Source organism: Diuraphis noxia, unplaced genomic scaffold (genome assembly GCF_037042655.1).
Source record: "Diuraphis noxia isolate RWA-SAM2 unplaced genomic scaffold, SU_Dnox_SAM2 contig0003, whole genome shotgun sequence".
Taxonomy (NCBI): domain Eukaryota; kingdom Metazoa; phylum Arthropoda; class Insecta; order Hemiptera; family Aphididae; genus Diuraphis; species Diuraphis noxia.
This window is the reverse complement of record NW_028301713.1, coordinates 58,373,839-58,396,361: the sequence shown is the minus strand read 5'-3', so window position 1 is coordinate 58,396,361 and position 22,523 is coordinate 58,373,839. Positions and strand designations below refer to the sequence as shown.

General features: G+C 30.8%; 1 protein-coding gene across 4 annotated transcripts in view; it reads left to right on the top strand.

The window, feature by feature from the left end:
- Window positions 1-22,014, top strand: part of rdx (BTB/POZ and MATH domain-containing protein rdx) — a 50,823-nt gene extending 28,809 nt beyond the window's left edge. For 2 of the 4 annotated variants that reach the window (XM_089224417.1, XM_089224415.1), the window contains 8 exons: window positions 13,445-13,670; window positions 17,058-17,179; window positions 17,277-17,428; window positions 17,499-17,626; window positions 17,797-17,989; window positions 18,112-18,290; window positions 18,384-18,526; window positions 20,530-22,014. In XM_089224417.1, the coding sequence (XP_089080543.1) occupies window positions 13,590-13,670; window positions 17,058-17,179; window positions 17,277-17,428; window positions 17,499-17,626; window positions 17,797-17,989; window positions 18,112-18,290; window positions 18,384-18,526; window positions 20,530-20,674 (1,143 nt within the window). In that variant the 5' untranslated portion in view covers window positions 13,445-13,589 and the 3' untranslated portion in view covers window positions 20,675-22,014. Of the gene's footprint in view, window positions 1-511; window positions 838-13,444; window positions 13,671-17,057; window positions 17,180-17,276; window positions 17,429-17,498; window positions 17,627-17,796; window positions 17,990-18,111; window positions 18,291-18,383; window positions 18,527-20,529 lie in introns of those variants that run through there. The other 2 variants (XM_089224416.1, XM_089224414.1) reach the window with 2 other exon arrangements.
- Window positions 22,015-22,523: the final 509 nt, after the last annotated feature.

Here is a 22,523-nt window from a genome sequence, read left to right as displayed (position 1 = left end):
TTTTATAAATGTTTTTTAATTAATTAATTTTGAGTATAGAATAATACAATTGTTGCTTATGTTTGATTATTTATAATTAATTGTGCCTATGGGTATAAGATTAAAAAAAAAAAAAAAAAAAAAAAACCATTGCCCCAAAAATATTTCAAAACCCCTCACAAAATTGTTTTCAATCGATCAAATAAGCTCCAATATTTCTTTTACTTTTCGTCTTACTATTTTTTGAGTAATACATTTAGAATTATAGTTTTTTTATTTTTTTATTTTCAAAATATAATATATATTTTATGAGTAGGTAGTGCATATGTTATAAGCTTAAAGATTAAACAGTGAACACTAAGAATCATATAAAAATATATTATATCATGTATATATTATTATAAAATTATTTATTATATAACTTCGTAAAATTATTGTACGCATTATAAATTATTATTGTACTTGTACGCACTGCTATATACTTTTCCCCTCCGAAAACACTAACCTCGTGCCTCTCGATGGTATCTACTTTGTTTCATTCCGTTCCAGCCCGGTGTGGTGTCCGCTGGCTTGTGCGATTCTTTCCAAAAACGTGTCGTATTAGAATACCCGGGTCAAAGGTTACCTTCGTTTAAATTTTAGTATTTTTTTCCATACAAAATTTGTTGTTTTTATTTATAATTTCTGTAACCGTGCCAAATGTTTAATTTTTAATTTTAACTCAAAAAGTGAAAAAATATAGTGCAATATTCTCGATATTTTTATACTAGTTGGTAAAGTGGCTGTGCTAAAAGTGGATTACTCAAAAGTAAAATTGAACATAAACATTGATACATGTTTTAGGATGGCTTTAGCCAGGTGAGTTAAATTATTATTAATTTTTATTTTGGAAAAGTATTATGTATTGCCATTTATATTAGGCAGTATAATTAGCATTGCAAAATTCTTATTTATAAGTTTGTATAATAATCGTATACAAGCATTTGCACAGCCCTCTAATTTCGATCACTGTAAATAAAATATTAAACATGTTAATTTTAATTTATACAATTGACGTACGATAATACAACAAACACAATCAAGAGTTGTAATAATACAATGTCATAACCAAGGTTGCCCTTGAGTCTCCTCCAATATCTATATAACGATCAACTTTTTTTAAGTAGTTTTTACACGTTTTGTGATTTTAGAAACAACGTGATTGAACACGAAGTCTAAAAAGTACATTTATCACATTATACTTTATCCCGAGGCTAATTTTTATTTCAATTTTGGCGTCTCTTTCTAAATTATAGTACTACAAATATATTTATTTTATTCAGTATATTTTTGGTTTGGAAAAACTGTTAGTATTAATTTTGTACTTTAAAATAAAAATTAACATTTCAGTAAAAAATATTAGTCTTATTTTGCTTGTTAAATGTCGTACGTACGCCTTATCATCAACTTTATTTTATTTTTCATCATTGTTTTCATAAGTAAATCAATCCATTTCAAACATATTTAATATTTATACTAAATTAATAATTTGTATTATAAACTTAGTTTAAAAATGGAATATATTTAATCCAAAATAATGTTATTTTTACTGTTTGTTTTCAAGACTAAATAATCATATTTTTATCGAAAAAAAAACTGTCCATTTCTTATTTATGTTTTATATTTTCTTAATTATCCATTTGAAAATGCTTAGATTACAATATTATTAACATTGAAACATCTCTCATTTACAACTATGATAAACTTGGGTCGGAATCGCAATCATTATCAAGGTTACATATTGGCCTCTAATTTACGTCATACTATGCGACCCCTTCCAACGCATATTATTTGTAGGAAACATTTGAAATACATTTAAGACTAAATATTGCCTAAGTTAATAGATTTCACTTTATTAATATTAAATACTGGAGTATTCTTATCCGAGACAATTTCGACTTATGTTGAAATCTGATTAATGTACTATAGGTACACTTTTAAATGTTTATGATAAGAATATTATTTTTATTATTTTTTTAAATGAGTTATGTATCATTTCGGCTGTAAGCTAGTAACGGGGTTTTTTTTTTTTTTTTGTTAAACTGTGGTACTTTACGGGAAGGTGCATTCTCATGGGGTGGTTAAAGGAATGTAATAATAATTCATTACTATTGAAGAAACGAGGTCACGGAATATAACACTCTTAGAACCATATTTTTAAAATATACCAAATGTTATATTGTTTTAACTTAAACATGTATATTTTTTATTTTATTAAGATGAGCATTTTTATTGCAACTTCCAATTTTTATATAAATAGCGTTAGCAAAAAATTTATACTACGATTTAACAATCATTTTAGTAGTACAACAGTACAACTTGTTATCAGTAACATTATAATATATTTAATATTTATATATACGATATTAGCTATATTAATGTATATAATTATAGCGAAATATAAAAATAATAACATTTTTTTTTAGATTTTGCTATAAATATTAATTTATAACTTCTTTAATCCTCTGATAATTGTTATTAACATAATATATATAATTAATTATTAGTTCTATTGAAAAAAAATGTGAATTTTGTTAAAATATTTATGCCTTAACGTATAATTTTTATTTGTTAGTTTGGTTATACCGTATAAGATAAGTTATGATGAGGTTACATTTAAACAGTGTCTGTCTGGAGGCTACTGAAGTTTGTTTGTCATAAGTATTAATATTTAATTGTTTACTACCAAACCAATGTTTGGTTTTCATTATATTTACTGTAATTTATCGACGTGATCAAACAATAGTATATATAAATTTTAAGAATTATTTCAAACTTCACAAAAAATAAAAATCTGTTGTCTTTGAAAATAAATTGAATTTAATTCTGTCAAGTTGGTTGAGGAGAGGTTGGGCTATTGCAGGAAGAATTGCACCTAGCAAGGACGACCGGTGCGTCCCAAGCAATGTCATCCAAATACAAGGCCGGTCTGTTGCTAACAAACGAAAAATCTATGCTTTATTTATACACAAGGTGTTCAATCCTAATGTTCAATTTAATAATTTTTGTCCTCAACAGTTATTCTAATTTTTTTGAAAAAAAAAACTTAATATTTGAATTAAAATCATATTAAGAACACAGTTTATTTAGATTTATATCCTCAGCTTAATGTAAATCTTTTTGTAGAGATTATAGATGAATAGCCAAATAGGCGTCATGTTATAATAGGTGTAATTCTGATTTCATTATTATTACTATAGATAGTATTAAATATTAATGTCTAATTGAATATTTTATGAAAGAATATTATAAAAATCAAAATATCAGATACACTTTTCTTCACTACATGTTATATAAAAAAAAGTTTGCTATTAAAAAACTTATTAGCAAAACAAATTATAATAGTCAAATATGTATTCAATAGGTTATTACAATTAAATATTAATACTACTTTAGTTTTATACTTTCATTTAATTTTGCCGCTTCAAATTAGAATAAAAAAAATCTTGTAAATCTTTACTCGTTAAATAATTATAATTTCAAATATGGTAAAAATAATGGTAAAAATATTAATAGCTTAATCACAAACAAGGATCTGTACTATTAAAAATGAATCTTTGTCTTTTTGATAATTAAAAAGTAATAATAACTAATATAGGTAATATTTGTATATTAACTAATCAAATAAATTTCCTATGTATCTATTTGTTTATGCTATATACTTTTAAAATCTTAAAATTATATTTTTCATACATTATTAGGTTTAATAATATGATAAAAAATAAGAACAGCACTTAACGGCTTTTTAGATAATGTCGACAAACAAAACATTGTTTTTAACAAATGAACGATTGTGTTTCAAAATGATCACATAAAATTCTTACTCAATCTTAGTTATGACGAGGGCTGAATTGTTGAAGTATAGAAGGGACGAACGACCCTTTTGGGGTTGAGCCCACCTAAATAATAGTTCTAAATTTATACATATATAATATATATATATACAGAATAAATAATATACATTCACGTTTGCAGTATGTAGTCCTATAGGGTTGGTTGAAGTAGTGGGGATTTTCATAATTTCACTTTCGTATTGATGAAATATTACGTGAGTTATTAATTTACTTGAGAAATGGTTATCATATTTAATACCTATGTATTAAAATTATAATTATAATTATATAAATTGTATAGATATTATTGTTGAATTATTTACTAAAAATTAATACAAATAATATTAGAAATACTGCACGAAAATCTGTACATGATAAATTTATAAACAATTGCATTTGGTATATAAATTAGTATTATACGTATTTCATTCGTGTTGAAACATGTACATGTGGCACAAGGATCTGTCCTACTTATAGATCTCTGGTTTGTCATCTGCTCACAACACCCACACATTCTGATACTACTATAATAATGCGTCGGAACATTGTCCCTTATTCTTTTGAAAAAATATCAGACAAGTAAGGGACTTTTTCTATTATCATTTTTCTTTTACGGCTTCAATTCTTCTACAATATTGCAGTGTTCCGACTGCTCCCAGTTCAATACATAAATTCCACCTATTGTACAAAAAATATAAATTGAATAACTTGCTTTTAGGGATCATGTAAACCAAGCAACAGCAGCCAGCAGGTATTTGGTCGCTTAACGTGAGTTCTTATACATATATATAAATAATATATATGTATTTAGTATCAGAGTTATTGGTTTCGTTTCTATAACTATTGTGCGAGTATATTCAGTAATATTATAGTGCTGTATACATAAGTTCCTCTTACAATTTTTTTATAAATTATGAAATCTCACACTACTCAGGCATTGAATGATAATTATTTTGTTCTATACAGGTAAATAATATAAATAATTATGGCTGTAAATTTGTTGTGTTTTATACTTTTATCATAAACTTAATAAATAATTAAAATGTACCCGTTAGTTGGGAAAATTACTAGTACCTTGGTTTTCACTAATCATAATAAATCTAATGTAAAAGAAGTATATTTAATATTTAGTAATACTTTGTATAATTTATTAAAAAATGTGTGAAGTTGAATTATTAATTGATATATATATATATATATATATATATATATATATATATTTGTATAATTTTTGTCAACCGTTACTTCAATTTACTTGTACTAGCTAGTACTTACTTAACTACATACTATATTTTATTTTTTTTAATGGAATAATGTCGAATGAATTTAACTAATTTATGCAAAATACTCTAGAATTTGACATTATGTGACTTTCAAATGCATATTGAATAATAATAAGAAAAAAAATGTACATTATAATCACAATATTATTTACTTTAATATATATTATAACTATTGTAGTTAACGTGTTTGTAAATATTATGATGAATAATAAATTGTTCTCTGATTTTCATGTAAACGATTTTAATAAGGGAACTTAATTCAGGGTTTTTGAATATTCCTTAGCTCTATTTCCGGAAGGTCGGACTTATCTTCCGTTTGCCATACCTATATGTATTCATACAATCTATTGAAATATTTCTGGCACTAAAGTAACTTTCAAGATGCCAAAAAAACACAATTACTTTTAATGATGTACCAAATTATTGAAATGTATTAAATGTTAACGTTTACGTCAAAAATAATTTTAGAAAACAGTCAAATATAATATTCTTCGATCTATTTTGTAATATTTATTCCGTGTTAATAATGTAGGCACCTAAATACAATATTTCTTTCATATTCTATTAGTACCATAATTTATACCTATCTCGCTACCATAATTGTTTTAATATTATGTTATATACTACAGGGGCTAAAAAGTATGAAGTATTTAAGTTTTTTCCAAGGATACAAAATAAATATAGCCCTGGATTCGTTTGTTTTATTTATAATAAAACTAACTATACACACGATTTTATTTTATTATATTTTTTAATCCTTATGAATTATGAATATTTTCGTAAACTAGTTCACGTAAGTCCCTATAGGCGGCTTTGATACCCTTGACATGATATGTATTATGTAAGCAAACAATACTAAGATAAGTGCATCTTTTTAAGCCTGTACCACGTAGACTCATCTCCGAAATATTATAATTGTAGAACATATAGTAAGTTGACGATTTAAAATGTAACAAGGCCATAACCTCATTTTTATTTGTATAATTTGCGGGGCCGTCTGATACGAGGGTCACCGGAATGCCTCAAAATAATATGATAACGTTAGTTGTTTGGTATTTTTTTTTTATAAAATCAGTTTTAAAAAATTTAATTATTAGAAATTAAACTTCAAATTGTTTAAAATAATATACATTAATATTTTAATTATAATTTTACTTAGAACTAAATATATCTGTATATTAATCTAAAATCCAAAATCATGACTTATTCAACTTTTTAAGTTAAATTTAATTTTCTTAAAATAAGATTTAAAAAAATGATTTATTACTTAACCAAACAGTTTTTTTTTAAATTTTAGAAATCGCACTTGATGGTTGTATTGATGATATAATATGATCTTTTGTCATACCTATATCTATATATTATTATACTTTGAGAAACCCGAAATTGAATGTTCCGTTCGCTCTTACTCCTTGACCTGTTAACCAACTTAAAAGTGAGGACGCGGCCGTATTATGAAAAACCAAACGACCGGCTCCAATTAACCGACATTGGTGGTTTCTCTTTCTCTCCCATACATTTTGTCCTCTCATCTCATTTACCTATTTGTTTTACAAGGTGTTTTACATTTGATTGTACTAACATTTAATCGATTGCTTGTACTTCTTACTTCCTATATGCCTTGAACTATTTTCAAGTACTAATTACCTAAAGGCTATATTATTATGATAAAAAAAGTGTGAAAACTATTTTAAAATCGCTTATAACTAAATTACGTAGTCACTCAACGATTTATAAAAAGCTGTATTATCATTACAATTACCTACACCTTATTTGCACTTACCACTTCTATTAAAATGTCGGATATTTTAAATATATTCATTATCTAAAATACTTGTATAATAAAATCATAAATTAACATTTTCGTTTTTTAATTCAAATTGGCCATATAGTATCTTTCTAGTTTTTATCGATTTCTATTATATATATAATACCATATATTATATAGAATTTTTATATTATATTTAGTATAAAAATATATTTTTAATATTTATTATTTTTTTATATTTATAGGTATTATTATAAGTTTTATCGACAATTATTTTTTTTTTCTTTCTTGAATCTTATATATGTGAACAAAATATTACTAAAAAAAACTATGTAAAATAAAAAATAATTTATTAGTTATACTATTTACTTTAGAGATTATAAGAGAAAACAATAAAAAGTCAAATTTATGAAGCAGTGGGTCAGTAGATAGGTTAATGAAAATACAAGAAATATACAAGTGTATATACAATATTTTATTATGCCTAAAAAATATGATACAACTGTTACAAAAAAAGCAATTTAATAAAATTTAACTTGATTTCATTGATACTTTAGGCTCGCTAATCGTTTTTATATAGGAAACAAATGTATTACCTATTCATGTTAACATAATCATATTATGCCGCTTTACTGAATAACGATACAGTGACGAGTATAGTTTCTGCTTTATTCAAAACAAAATTGTGTGCATATTTTATTGAAATTTGCCACATGAAAACTTCGCTTCGCGACTATTTTTCAAACATACTTTATGAAATGTTGTCATTAATAACATTTATTTGAAATAAATAATGAATTATTTGTTCGGAACGCGATTTGTTTACATAAATACCGACCCTAATGAATTATTATATATAGTAAACGACGACAGCGCTGTCATAAGTCAATATAATATTCAGCACATATTGCATGATTTTTACATTTTAATTTTAAGGGCATTATTATTGATCGTTTTTATAGGGCAGCTGAAAGTGATAACTGTATAAACATAATAAGTTTAATTCATATTGGAAAGGAAGGAAGTAATCGGCCATATGTGGTATATATAATATATTAAATATTGTAGGAGGTTTAAATGCGTCGAGGCCATGTGCTATTTAATGTATTAAATGTTCAAACGTTTTTCGCCCTAGTCCGTCAGCTCCTTGACCCGCTAAAGAGGTAGTCACGTCAACCGGTTCATGTTGCATTGTTCCAATTTAACATTTTTTTTTTCTACTCATATGTGTACTATGCTACTTTTTAAACTGTCAATGAGGTATTACAATTGCTTATATTTGTATTTACTCAAGAAGGTCTATGATTTTAATATTTTGTTATTGCTCTCAATTTACAAAACAATACATAAGTAATAAACGTCCGCGTTCGTTGTGAAATAACCTGACCAATTACTTTTTAATTTAAACATTTTTAACAATATAATTACTATGTTTTTTGTTTGGTCTTTAATGGCGATAACATTATTATTATTAAATGCAAATATTTAACATTTTCGTTTGAACCACGCCAACATTTATGTTATTCATACCTTAAATATAATATACTCATATATATAGTTTCAATGTACATTTTCTATTTAAATATATTTTATTACTTTAATCTAATTAGTCATGGGTCTTCTTAAAATTGTTTAGATGTCATTGACTATAGTAGTCTGTTCATGTCGTAAGTAATTTTCATTATCATTTAAATTCATTGTATACAGATAATATTAGTTTTACGGTTTAATTTCAAAATCTGAAATAATCCATTGAGGTAATGTAATACCTAAGCATAATATGTTGCATAAAATTCTTCTTTATATAAATACCGTTCTCCTGTTGCTTGGAAAACCTAAAACTACATCGTCAGAATTTATGATAACAATAAAATAATATATGAATCAAATTCTCTGTTAATTCACTTTAGAAGTCGGAACTAGTGTAAGTTATCATACATTTATCTTTATTTATTAAATATTTATCATAATTTTTTTTAAAGTGTCGCCATAATATTATATAAGTATTTATGATATAGGTAATATTATAATTTATAACATATATCGAGGGCATGTGTTATTCAGGTTACTAGACAATTACTTTGTAACGGTAGCCCACGTGTACACTCAACACGCTCCTAAATAACAAATAAGAAATACAAAAAAAAAAAAAAAAATTACTAAGTAAAAATTAATTTATTCCCGTGATAATATTATGGTATCATATTTATGTTTAAGTTAAATTACAATTTGTATAGGTTTTTTTTACCAACAAAAATTACCCTCGTCGACTTAGGCCATTACAATAAGGGTTAGGTTGTTTTACGGTTTTATATTGAAGTAAATTATCACATATTCGATTTGTAAAAATTGTTTTGAATCGTCTTTTAATTTTCAATTGTTAAATTTTTCTCAACTATTTGTTGATACATTAATACTAATTTAATAATCAATTTCAAGATTTCAATAAATGTTTACATATTTTCAATTACTCGCCAATTCGTTTAATAATTATTATTATATTGACAGTGTTCATAAATAGAATAATTGATTTACAAGCTTATAATAACAATAAATATTAATTAATTTATAGTCAAAATATATTCTTTACAACTCTTTGAAACAATCAGACTTTTTTGTTTTTGAATTTTTCCATCATTTTTAAAAATCAGAAATATATTTACAAAGTAAGTATTTTAATATGTTTGAATACGTGTATGAATATGCCATTTTTCATACAAATTACAACCCATACGAATTATGTTTAATTGCATGATGATACTGTTCCGGGATATGTACCTAGCTAGAATGTGCCTATTTGCACAAGACATGTGGAAATAAAAAAAATAATGGGAAGCAGGTGTATCCAACATTTTATCAGAAGCCTTACACCCAGACAATATTAGTAATATGATAACATTTATAATTAATTAATATATAAATTGTATATAACCTGTAAATAATTGTATATATATGTAACCTATTGTAAACCAACGCCAATGGCCTTTGACGCCGAGGCTTAATATAAATAAAAAAATAATAATTTGTATCAAGCATTTTGCCAAACAATTGTTTTTACAGTTTAATGCAACGTAATTTTGTCTATTTTATCTAACAATGTACCTATTAATCTATATTCTATTCTATTTATTATTTACATATATAAATTAAAATTTTTTAAATGAGGCTGCAATTTTTTTTTAACCAAAACCTCTATAATTTTTAAACGTGATCTGAGAACCCAAAAATGTTTGCCGACCTCTGAGTTATTAGACCGTTGGTTTCGTTTTATCGACCTGTCCGGTCGGCGTGCACCGTTAATCTGGTTTTCCCATGCGGCGGTGGTCGTGTGTACCTACAATTCTCATTATGCATACAACATAATAATAATAATATGTACAACTACCGGCACGACTGGCAGAATAAAACAGCTAACCGCCGTCATGCCGTCGGCACAAATAACGGCATGTCGTAGTCGTTTTAATATCCGCGTGCGGTTAACGGAAACGCAACAGGTTACGGGTTTGAGGTGATGGTGTAAAGTTGACAATTTTCCGTCAGTATGATATGTTTATGTTGTATATGGCCATATGCCTATACGGCGAGATCGATATATTATTATTATGTCAATAAAACAGCTTTACAGTTCATGAAGGGACATATATATTATATCGAAATGGTATTTATTTTTTCTTAAATTTAATTTATACGCGTCACAAAAAATCGAGCAAAAAACGATTAAGGACTATAATAGTATAAGTTAAACAAAATTACACGTTATATCGTTTTTTTTTTATTTAACAATTGATCATTAACTCACGCGGTCCCGTTTTTCTTTGAAGTTTTTTTCAGTAACAAAAAAAAAGCTATTAACTTTGAAAATGGTTTAAAGTTTATATTGTTTTACTGTTTATTATATGACGATTTGTATCTATAATCTATATGTTACATATAATTTCGCCTGGTTTATATACCTAGTACCTACACGCGATTAAACAATTTAATAAACTGTTTTCGATATCGGGTTTGAATTCATGATCCGTCGCTTTCTAATCGTTTCTCCAGCGTATATAACACAATAATTAGACAACTGTGATTTCACTCGGCACTGTCTAGGCGCCGCTTCCTGTCCAGCAGCAAGAAGCGTTTTCACGATTTCTCGGTTTTCTAAACCGTGCTGATCGTGGGCACACTTTTATGGATTTATGCAATTGGTTATAATTTTTCTCCCAGCTCGTTTCTAATAATATATGCTTGGTGCTTATCCGTAATTTCATCTTTTGTTAGAATACTTATGCGTTAATTTTCTACCAAATGACAATAAGTCTAAAACCATATTTTGTGTACGTTTTGAGTGAATAAACGTACGAGTAAAATGTGAAATATGTGAAATCTCATGCTTGTTATCTGGGAAACAGTGCAAAATTGTGGCTCTTATAGTTATTGCCGTAATAGCGCCAAATCGCGTTTGAATAATAAAACCATCTTTCGACGCGGTTCGTTTAAAAGGCGTCCATCATGGTAGTAGTAATACATACGATTATTATAAATAATCTCACAATGACGCTAATCAGATGATATACGCCGCCGGGCGGAAGTTCCGACACTGAAGTTCGGTCCATCCCATGTCGCGGCGGTGGCGTTGTACGGTCTTGAACCCATGTAGAATCGCCTCGGTGTAACCGCCTGGATGTCTATGACCGGCGCGTGGCATCAGTGGCGGACAAAGACACCGACCGACCGGTTCATCGGGATGTCATCCTCCTCGCCCAGCCAAAGCAGCGTCGTTCACAGTTCGCTGGCTCATAGTTTACCGAGAGGTGAACGACTTCTGGACCAAGACCAATATTATGTGTTCTCCCACAGGGGCCACCGCATGCACGCGCCGCCGCTAGCTCCGTTCATATATTCATTTAATAATAACGTATAATATATATTATATATATATATATATATATATATATATGTATATATTAGCGTTGTCTATGAGAGAGAGAAAAAGGAATGCGTGCGTATGGGACTTGGCATGCGAACAGAAAAATATAAAATAAAATAAAAAAACCCTAGGAACCTAGGATTATGTGTACACGGCAGTACAACGGAATAACGTACTTATTTTTCGTTACCCGTTTCTATTTCGAGCTCACATCTGATTGAGCTTTTGCGGGAAAAAATAATGATACACATTTATTCGGATCATAAAACAACTGAACCAAATTTCATATTGTACATGAACATCACACTTTTTCTAACGTTTGTATATGTATTTAAAACTTGCGACACGTCACATTTGTTTCATTGTTCACTAAAGAAGAGTGTGCGTTTTCAATGTATTGAGTTTCCGTCCAAAGATTTTCGAATACTTACCAAAATATTTAATATATAATAACCGATAAATTATAAGACGACTACACAATTAGGTACGTTCAAATGTACAACAATCAGAAAAATTCAATAGTATTACTAGGTTCCTATATAAGTATTAAAGATTAGCCAAAGATTAGTAAAGTTGTTGTTTGTGACGTATTTAATAGGTACAATATATAACTATTGGAATTTAAATAATTCTCTATTGTTGGTGTATTATTTAATTATTTGTAAAATACATTATCATTACTATCTTATAAGATATACATTTGCTATTAGTAGGTAATAATAGATTTATTATATTATGCTATACCAAGTTTTTAAATACTTGAATATCATACGTACTTTTGCAATGAATGCAATACATAGTAGGTAATATATATTAAATGTTGTATACAATAAAACGTTGTGTATAATTGAACGAGCTGAGGCAAGACATTTTTGTGATTTTTTTTCGTTTTGTTATCGTACACGTGTGAGAATATAAATTTAGGAAAACAAACCTCGTCTTTGTATAGCCCATTATTCATTAAATCTCACTTAAGTTATTAATGTTGTAATATAGTTTATCACAACGAATAGCCCATACAGCACTATACGCATTGTAAAGGTACAAGGTTAAATATAAAAAACAACATATTTACTGCGAACACTACTTAACACTACTGTTTTTTTTTTTTTTTACTTAATAACCATACTTTTAAAACCCACTCGAAATAAAAATCGTTTATATATACCGAGTACGCCTTTATTCAATTTGAATAAATTGGCATTTTAAATGATTGTATATTATACTAATGTCTAATTCTCATTTAAGTTTAATGTTTAATCATGAATCATAACATAAAAATAACCTATAGGTACCTATTGTTAGTGACGGATATCGAGGCAGAATGTCAGATATATAATGTTATCGGGACAACGTCACCATTGCTAGTAAAACATTATTTCACTTATTACACATTAAAAATTGTGTAATCGACAAACTAAATAAAAATTGAAAATCGTTTCAAAATGTAGTCATCGAATGCTTTGCAACATATCGTCGCTGTTCATAATTTTACATGTGTATTATCGGCCATTGAATTGATCCCTTTTTCAAAACTATTGATAACAATTATATAAGTGGTTTACCTAATAGCTGATGAAGTGAATGCTATAAAAATTTAACACGGATTTGTCTTTTTCTGTTTTAGGCTGCCAGTGGTGAGTGAGTGCTCGCCGCAGCAGACAGCCAGAGTGTCGGTGGCAGCGGGTTCGTCGGGATCGGTGAACGCGGCTGCATCAGCTGCCGCGGCCGCGGCGGCCGCCGTCGTGGCCGGAGCACCGAGCAGCAGTACCATGTCCGTATCACGGGTACCCAGCCCGCCTCCTTCATCCGAGGCGAACACACCCGTGGCGGAGAACTGGTGCTATACACAGGTAAGAACGAACAAAACATAAATAAATACCAGCCCTATTGTCGAAACACGTCATAGTCATATTTATTATTACAATAATGTTCGCCCGTCGTGGCGTCGTCCCTCGTATATTTGTGGTGTTGTACGTCCAGCTCAAAAACGGTATCGTTGTTAACGGTTATACCTTTATACTAGTATTATATTTATATAGATTCACTGGTTGGCATAATATTAGGAAGTTAAAAAAAAAAAAAAAAAAAAACGGTACTAGCTATTACCAATCTAGGTTTTTTCGCATCGCACAATGGCGATTATCATCGCGAAATGTAATGTTATTCCGTATTATTGCCAGTTATTATTGTATGTCGTTGTTGCCGGTCATTATTATTGTTGCGTCTCACGAGAAAATGCGTCTCCCGTTATAAACGCCCTGGATGTTCACACCAACGACGGCGATGACCGCGCGACGTTTGCCATATAATATTACCAGGTGAACGTCCTTACCCTTGGATGTGTATTCATGTGTTTAATGATGTATGTGTGTGTGTGTGAAACAGCTTCCCGGGCGGCTAAGTTCGTTGGCCCAACGGACCTCCGGAGCCGTTGGCCTCTAAACGGCGGTGGCTGCCACGCCTATATTATTATCATTATAATATATTATTATTATACCCATCCGAAGTGCACATTTTAACGCAGAATTATACAAAACGTTTTTACGAATTTATATATTTTTTTTAACAATGGAACAAAATAAAACATTTTTTATGTCATCGCCGTTTTTCCTTCCCCTGTTGTGTTAATAATAATACACGTGTATGATAAATGCATAATAAAAGAGGGAGTTTGCGGTGACGGCGGTGTCACGTGTCCCTCAAGGACGTGCGTTTTGGAGGTTATGTACATGAACACCAAAAGTGGGCGCGTGTAGGAGAGGACCGCGAGAGCGGGGCAGAGTGACGGCGACCGTGGATCGATCCTACGCGCGCACTACAACGCGGGCCTGACCCTTTCAGGATAGAGCTCAGGGACCACACGTCGAGCCCCGCGCATTCAGAAAGTGGAATCGGGGTATAACAAGGAGAGGGCGGCGCGGACGAAGCTGTTTTTGCGCTCTGCGGATCCCGCCAGTCCCCTTTACTCCGGGCCGAATCGATAACCACGCTCCGCCGTCCACCACAGCGGAGGTGTTACCCGGGGGTAGGGCGGACGGCCGGGGTGGGCCCAAAGGCCAAAAGTTCGAGTTCAAAAGTTCGTATCCCTCGCGTTTTCAATAGGTCACGGAGAAAAATACCCATTGCTGCTGCTACCGCTCTCACCGCCTGTCGGCTTAGTAGTTAAATGTATAAACATCTAACCGCGGTGTTCCTACTATTTAGCAAGCAGATCGTGTTCGGCGTGCTGTATGCGTACGCGCACGCGCGGTCCTCTTGTGCGTGATGGATTCGTGACAGGCCGCAGCACAGCAGAACACACCCCTCCGCGTGCCATTTTTTCGTCCGAACTGTAAACCTATATTATACGTTTTAAACGCCCGCATTTCTCGATTCCGACTGAGATGCGTTTACGAACCCCTGATCGACCTGACGGTCGTCGACCTCCTATCTTTCTCTGTATCTCCCCCAAAACGTATTGCACAATACGGCCACCCAAACAAATTCATCTCCGAGTGAATTTATTTCAACATATTTTGTTTATTATCGAATTTTATTAATGTATAATGATAAATATTATCATTTATATCATTTTTACGAATCGTCGTCGGCCGCGGAGGAGGAGGTGGTGGTGTCCGTTAACGACAGGAGTAGTAGTCGTAGTAGTAATATTAATAGTAATATTAGTTGTAGTAGTTGTAGTACTACTATACGTAGTATTAGCAGTGGTAGTAGGCACATGATATGACATATCCGATACAAGACGAATACAATAATATGTCTTTCCGGTACCCCTTCTACCCGTCCGGATAGCATACAATATCGCCCAAGCAAGGTCAACGGTAGCGTCTCGTCGCCATCGTCGTCGTCGTCGTGTGCGTTTAGAGTACATTGGCCTTGGAGCGTCGGACCCGATTATGTGCGTATGAACGCGTGCGTGCGTGCCTGTGTGTGTGTTTGATGGCCCGAAAGAAAAAGCGCCTGCTACGATGAGGGGGTGGGGCCGATGACCGGCGCTCTTTTCTTCACCGCTCGGTCGACGGCGGCGGCGGGTGCGCTGTGTTACCTCTCCGCTCGTCTGTTCGCTGTTCACTCTCGTTCTGCGGCGGAGGATGACCCCAACTACTGCTCGGAGCCGTCAAGGTCGCTCCGGTGTTTTTCGGGCCCTTTATGCCAGCAGGCGGTGGCGTACTCACCGCAGCTGCCGCCCACCGCCCTCACTTCCACCGACGACCCGAACGCGAGCGCGTCGCTATCTAAATTGATTTAACGCCACAATGGCTCCTCGGCTCGCACAAATAACTCTAAAATTATGTGTTTTTTTTTTTTGCGTTATTACAATCGTTTATAGTTAATGGTTTGCGTGCGATCTGCCGAGTTGACTGTACGTCAATAATGCGTAGGTACTGCACGTTTCGATCACACACATTTCCGATGACCGCAAACGATTATAATTATTTCACCGAAACGCCCAAAACTATGTATTTCGTTGCGTTTTATTGCGCCTATATAATACAATCCAACGCTCTTTGTCAGTACCTACCTTCTTTATGCCCAAATTTTACGCGCATAACACGCACTCCTTAGTACTTTTTTTTTATATTATAGTTTTCGAATACGCTCAAATGTTGGAATCTCTGCCGATATACTCATATTATATGGATTGGATTGCGCTTATCCTGTGATACATTGATACAGCAGTTATATAACCGTATATATAATATTATTTGAAACATACGACACAACGCTACGCAATAGTATTACCCATTGAACAATGTCGCGTCTCCGCGGCGATTGATACGTTTAATTCGCATTATATTTTCAACAAAGTTTCGAAATTGGAATGACATTTCTGCGAAAACCGACAGTGTGATTTTGTAGTTTGAAAATACTCGTAATAAAAATATATTGGGAATATTATTTCACACATTAGTACAATATGTTTATACCTCAGCACTATTAAATTTGGGTCAAGGCATCAAATTCAAATGTTTTATTGATATTATTATGAAACTACCAGGCTGCAGCCTGTAATAGATTACAATGATTGTTGTTTAGCCGTCTCTGTTAAATAAACTAATCTGAATTATTATTGGCAATAAGCAAAATATATTTTTATTTTTATCGATTGTTTTATGGCTAACATCGTTGGCCGCTATTTTTTCTCCGTAATATAACCTACCTATTTGATTATTATTATTATTTTTGTATATATAAATACCTATACTAATATTACCTATATTAATTTCTGTTTTTAGGTGAAAGTTGTTAAGTTTAGTTATATGTGGACCATTAACAACTTCAGCTTTTGTCGAGAAGAAATGGGCGAAGTATTAAAATCGTCTACATTCTCCGCCGGAATAAACGACAAACTGAAATGGTAAATATTGGTATATTTATATTTTCTATACGGCTGTTATTTTCCTTATGTTTCCAAATGAATTACTGGTGCTCATGTAATATCGTGTTAAATTTAGGTGTTTGCGAGTGAATCCTAAAGGCCTAGACGAGGAAAGCAAAGACTATTTGTCTTTGTATTTACTACTAGTCTCGTGCAACAAGACTGAGGTTAGAGCAAAATTCAAATTCTCAATTTTAAATGCCAAACGTGAAGAAACTAAGGCTATGGGTAATTAATGCATATTTCACGCATATAATAACCTTGTCTTGATTATATATTTGTTTATTTATTTTTATAGAGAGTCAAAGGGCCTATAGATTCGTTCAAGGAAAGGATTGGGGGTTCAAAAAATTTATTAGACGTGATTTTCTATTAGACGAAGCTAATGGTCTTCTACCCGATGATAAACTTACCATATTTTGCGAGGTAATTTATATTTTCAAAAACATTTTTTTACCGTTGTTTGTTTAAATGTATACCTATTATGATTTATGGTTATTGATGATAAATTTAAACTACGATCGTTGTGAAGTGAAAAATTAAAACTTGGCAAAGTTTTAATTTAATAGAAAGTGGCACGAATAATGACTTGACAGATGGCTCGTTTGCAGGTAAGCGTTGTAGCTGATAGTGTCAACATATCCGGTCAGTCAAATGCGGTCCAATTTAAAGTACCTGAATGCCGTCTGCCCGACGATCTAGGAAATTTATTCGAAATACAAAAATTTAGTGATGTAACGCTTTCGGTTAGCGGGCGAGAATTCCAAGCACACAAAGCTATACTTGCCGGTAATTATCATGATTGCATTGCCTGCAGTTTACGTTAACCGCGTAAATCGTGCAATCCATATGCAATTACGCAATAATTAATAAATGACAAAAAACCCTAACGTTGCTTGATTCATATGTAGCGAGAAGTCCCGTGTTCGCCGCCATGTTTGAACACGAGATGGAAGAACGCAAGCAAAACCGTGTCGCTATTACCGACGTAGATCACGAAGTCCTCAGAGAAATGCTTCGGTTTATCTACACCGGTCGAGCAGCGAATTTAGAGAGAATGGCGGACGATTTGTTAGCGGCAGCCGACAAGGTTTGTTCTTTTGGTCATAAATACTATAATATATATTTTTCAAACTGCTTTTACATTGTTTTAATAACTTGTTGTTGTTCTGGTCACGTTCAGTACGCTCTAGAGAGGCTGAAAGTCATGTGCGAAGAAGCGCTGTGCAACAATCTGTCGATCGACAACGCGGCAGATATATTGATATTGGCCGATCTGCACAGTGCCGACCAACTGAAAGTACAAACAATCGAGTTTATTAACACGTGAGTATACATTATATTTATACATAATATAGTTTACTGTTTATTACTATGCCATAATTATACTAAAATAATACTTGGTGTACAATAAACATGCATATTTTTTAATAATAAATTATAAAGTAAAGCAGCATATATTATTAATTTATTGTAATAACGCAAAAATAAAATAAAATAAATTAATATAATATAAATAAAATTCTGTTATAAATAATAATATAACTAAAATATTTAAGTTAATACAACTATTATATAACTAAGGCTCCTGCCAATAGTTATATATTACTAGTAGAAGATATGAGGATATTAGAAATAAAAATGGTGTTTGGTTGATTTATTGAGTTACACTAAAGGATCTGTATTGTTCTCTACTCTTATAAGAGCTGGAGAATAAGCTACCAGATATTAATATTAAAATTGCGCTATTACCTTCCTCCTGATCGTCGGAGGGTTCTCGAGGTCGTGATTCGAGAACGATTAAATACACTGTAGTAATAAAATATTAATTATTAAATTATAAAAATCTAATAAATACAATATTATATATACAATATTATATAAATTTAAGAATATTGATGCGCATGCACCTTACCTTATTCGCAGCTGTCTTTGATATGCAGTTGACGTAATAAAATAAATAAAGGTTTTTTATTAAACACTCAGATTAAAGAAAAACAACACTGTTAAATTTCGATTTTAAAAAAGAAATGGTCCAGCTGTCGCTCGCAATGTCTGGTGTTGAAAAGTTTTTAGGTGCTCCTGCACTCTTGAAGTTGTTTTAGTTTTGGATGGTGCTCATGTACTGATGGAAGGAGACGACGTGGTCCAGCCAGCCAGGGTTGTAGGTGGCTCCACCAAAGGCCTCTGCGTTTCCAAAGACTTAGCATTGTCTTTGGCAACAGAGATCCTAATTGGACCATCCCCTGCTCTGGTGGCACACGAAATAGCTCACACGTGTTGTGCCAGATAGTCACAACTACGTATAAGTTCCCATGTAATTAAATAATACAAATCGTTCCTTTCATCAGTGGACAATGGTGTTTTTTTTGTTGGATTTTAACTGTTATCTGCGTGCGACAACTTGACTGTTATTTATTTTATTGAATATTTAAACAACATACAATCATGATGTGTGAGCATATCATTACATTATTATATTATTTTTGCATTTATGTAATATATATTATAATTCGATGGACTATAATAGAGGCCACAAAAAGCGTTATTATGAACATAGCTTTATAGATCTATTGATTCAGTCTAAATACCTATCGAATGTTGATTTTAGTATATTATACCATTACACTAATTATAAATTCATTGGTTATAAATTATAATTAATATAAGTGCTAATCAACGATGAAATAATTTTCTAATGTCACTATATCTAAGCCGCCTTGCTAATTTACAAAGTTTTTTTGTTCTCAATTAATTAGCATTAAGTCGTAAAATAATAAAAATAATATGATAGTAGGCCAAGTCCAATTTTAATGAAAAATAATAATAATAATATTTAATACAAATACATTTAATAACGTTAAAATCAACGTATCACAAATGTTAAAATTTCGAACTCTATACAGTTACATAGATACATAATATTATAAACATTTAGTATAACAATGTTTGTCAAATTCATAATTGAGATTTAATACATAATTTTCTCGTGAAATTGATTGTTTTGATAGAAATTACATTATATTTTACATGTTTTTATATAAAGAAACAGTTGCAAACATCGAAAGAATTAATAAATATGTTACAGTTTAAAAAAAAAAAATCGATATCAACCTGACACGTATAGGAATCGCACGGTTTAAGTCCTATAACCATCGAATAATGGCGGTGTTTTAAGCCTAAAAACAGTAGAAACCGACGTCATAGTCGGTCCTCTTTCACTGCAATTATTGTCTGTCACGAATTCACGATATTATATTGTTTGGTATCCAATAAATGATTATGTATTACAATTAATAATAATATCGTTCTCATTTTCTATTTTACAGCCATGCGACCGACGTGATGGACACTACTGGCTGGAAAACCATGATTCAGTCGCACCCACACCTAATAGCTGAAGCGTTTCGCGCGCTAGCCACACAGCAAATACCGCCAATTGGACCGCCTCGAAAGCGTGTCAAACAAAGCTGAAACGGACCGTCCACAGCGGTGATGCAGACTTACGATCTCACCAGCCCACCACCCCCACCCATCAACTCTTCCAGGGCACACATTTTGTAAATTTATATAATTTTTTTTATTATTCACAAAATTGTACGTTTTAATTTCTATTATTATTATTTTTTTTTTGTACATAAATATGTTATTTCTAAAAATAAGAAAATTCCTAAAATGCAAGTAGCTTGTTTGCTGATAACGCGTTTGGACATGTTTGTATTCTCACAATATAAAGTAAAAAAAAAAAAAAATGGCTAACGGCAACAGTCGTCGGAATGGCACATGTGATATGAGTGATATTTGCAGCCTAACCTCGTATAATTTTTTTTTTTTTAAATATGTTACATTATATTATACATTCATTATAATACAAGTACTATTATTTTAGTTAGTTCCATTATTATTGTTATTAATAATAATATACAGGTTGAATTGCATAAATCTATAAGAGCACACAATTTTAATGGTCCAATTTAATTGTTTTCCATTTATCAAAGGGGTTCCTAAATTGTTTTGAATCTATTTTATGCAACTCAGCCTTAGATTTATAATAAAAATTATTACATATTAATTAGCATTAAAAAACGATCATTGATGTTAACTATATAAACTAGGTCTCGTTATGAAATTTTTCGTTTGAACCGATTAAAATGGATTCTTATATTGTAAAGTAAACTATTCGGACAGTTTACTGTTTCCATTGTACTCGGTTTTTAATTTCTAACTCATTCTTTTTTTTTCTTTTTTGTGTGTTCATAAAATAACATAATTTAGATGTAAATACTTAATAATTTGTAAGACCGTCTGTGAAAAGAGACTGAAGAAATTTTCTTTGAATATATACCTCAGTTCGTAAATTAATCAATGCGTCCATTCAGTCGCTTTTATGATTATTCAAACTACTCGAGAATATAATAATTTTTAGTTATTTATTTCATAATCTATTTTCTAAAATATTAATTATTATTATATTTCTCTAAGTTTGTTTGGTATATTGTAATTAGTTGACCAAGTTTCTGTTCCTTGTAATTGTAAATAAGAATTTTTAGTCTCTTTTCTCAGCGTACTCTTTTCTTTTATTATTATTTGTTTTTCCTCGGTCACAGTATAGGAAAACAATCAAACTCAAGCCTTTTCATGTTTATTTTTCCGAATTCGTTTTACTCGTGTGATTCGCTTGTTGTGTGTTTACCTGTTGTATGATATCTACGTCATTCGATTACATAGTTATGATATTGTGAATAATTTTAGACTATAGACTCGAAGTATTGTTTTTTTTTTTTTTAAATAAAAACGCTCGTCTTTCAATCCTATTTTAATTGTGTTCTAATTAATACTTTTTAAGAAACAAGATCCAAAATATTTACATATAAAATATAATAACATTTATATGGATTTAAATAATACTACAATCCTATAATATGCATATCTTTATATTGGTTACCATTTTAAGTACAAATCAGTTTAAGGCTAGCTATAAAAGTATAAACCAGTTGATATGAATACAATTTTTTTTTATCAATAAATTTTAATTTTGATATTTCAACTAATTATTATTAACTACAAATATGTGTTTCATAATGCCACCATTAAGCTTTGAAACAAAAGTATATTATTGAATTCCCTTTAGAGGACGCCAAACCCGTATGTGTTGTTTCCGTTTTATAAGTACGTAACATAGCAACAATTATTTTGCACGAGAGAACTGTGAAAGCTACAGTTATAACTAAGAAACAAAATTTTCACCATATAAAAAGGAGAATTTTGTCTGTGGTAGATCGTTTTTATTTTTTTGATATCACTTATACAAAAAAAAATTCTT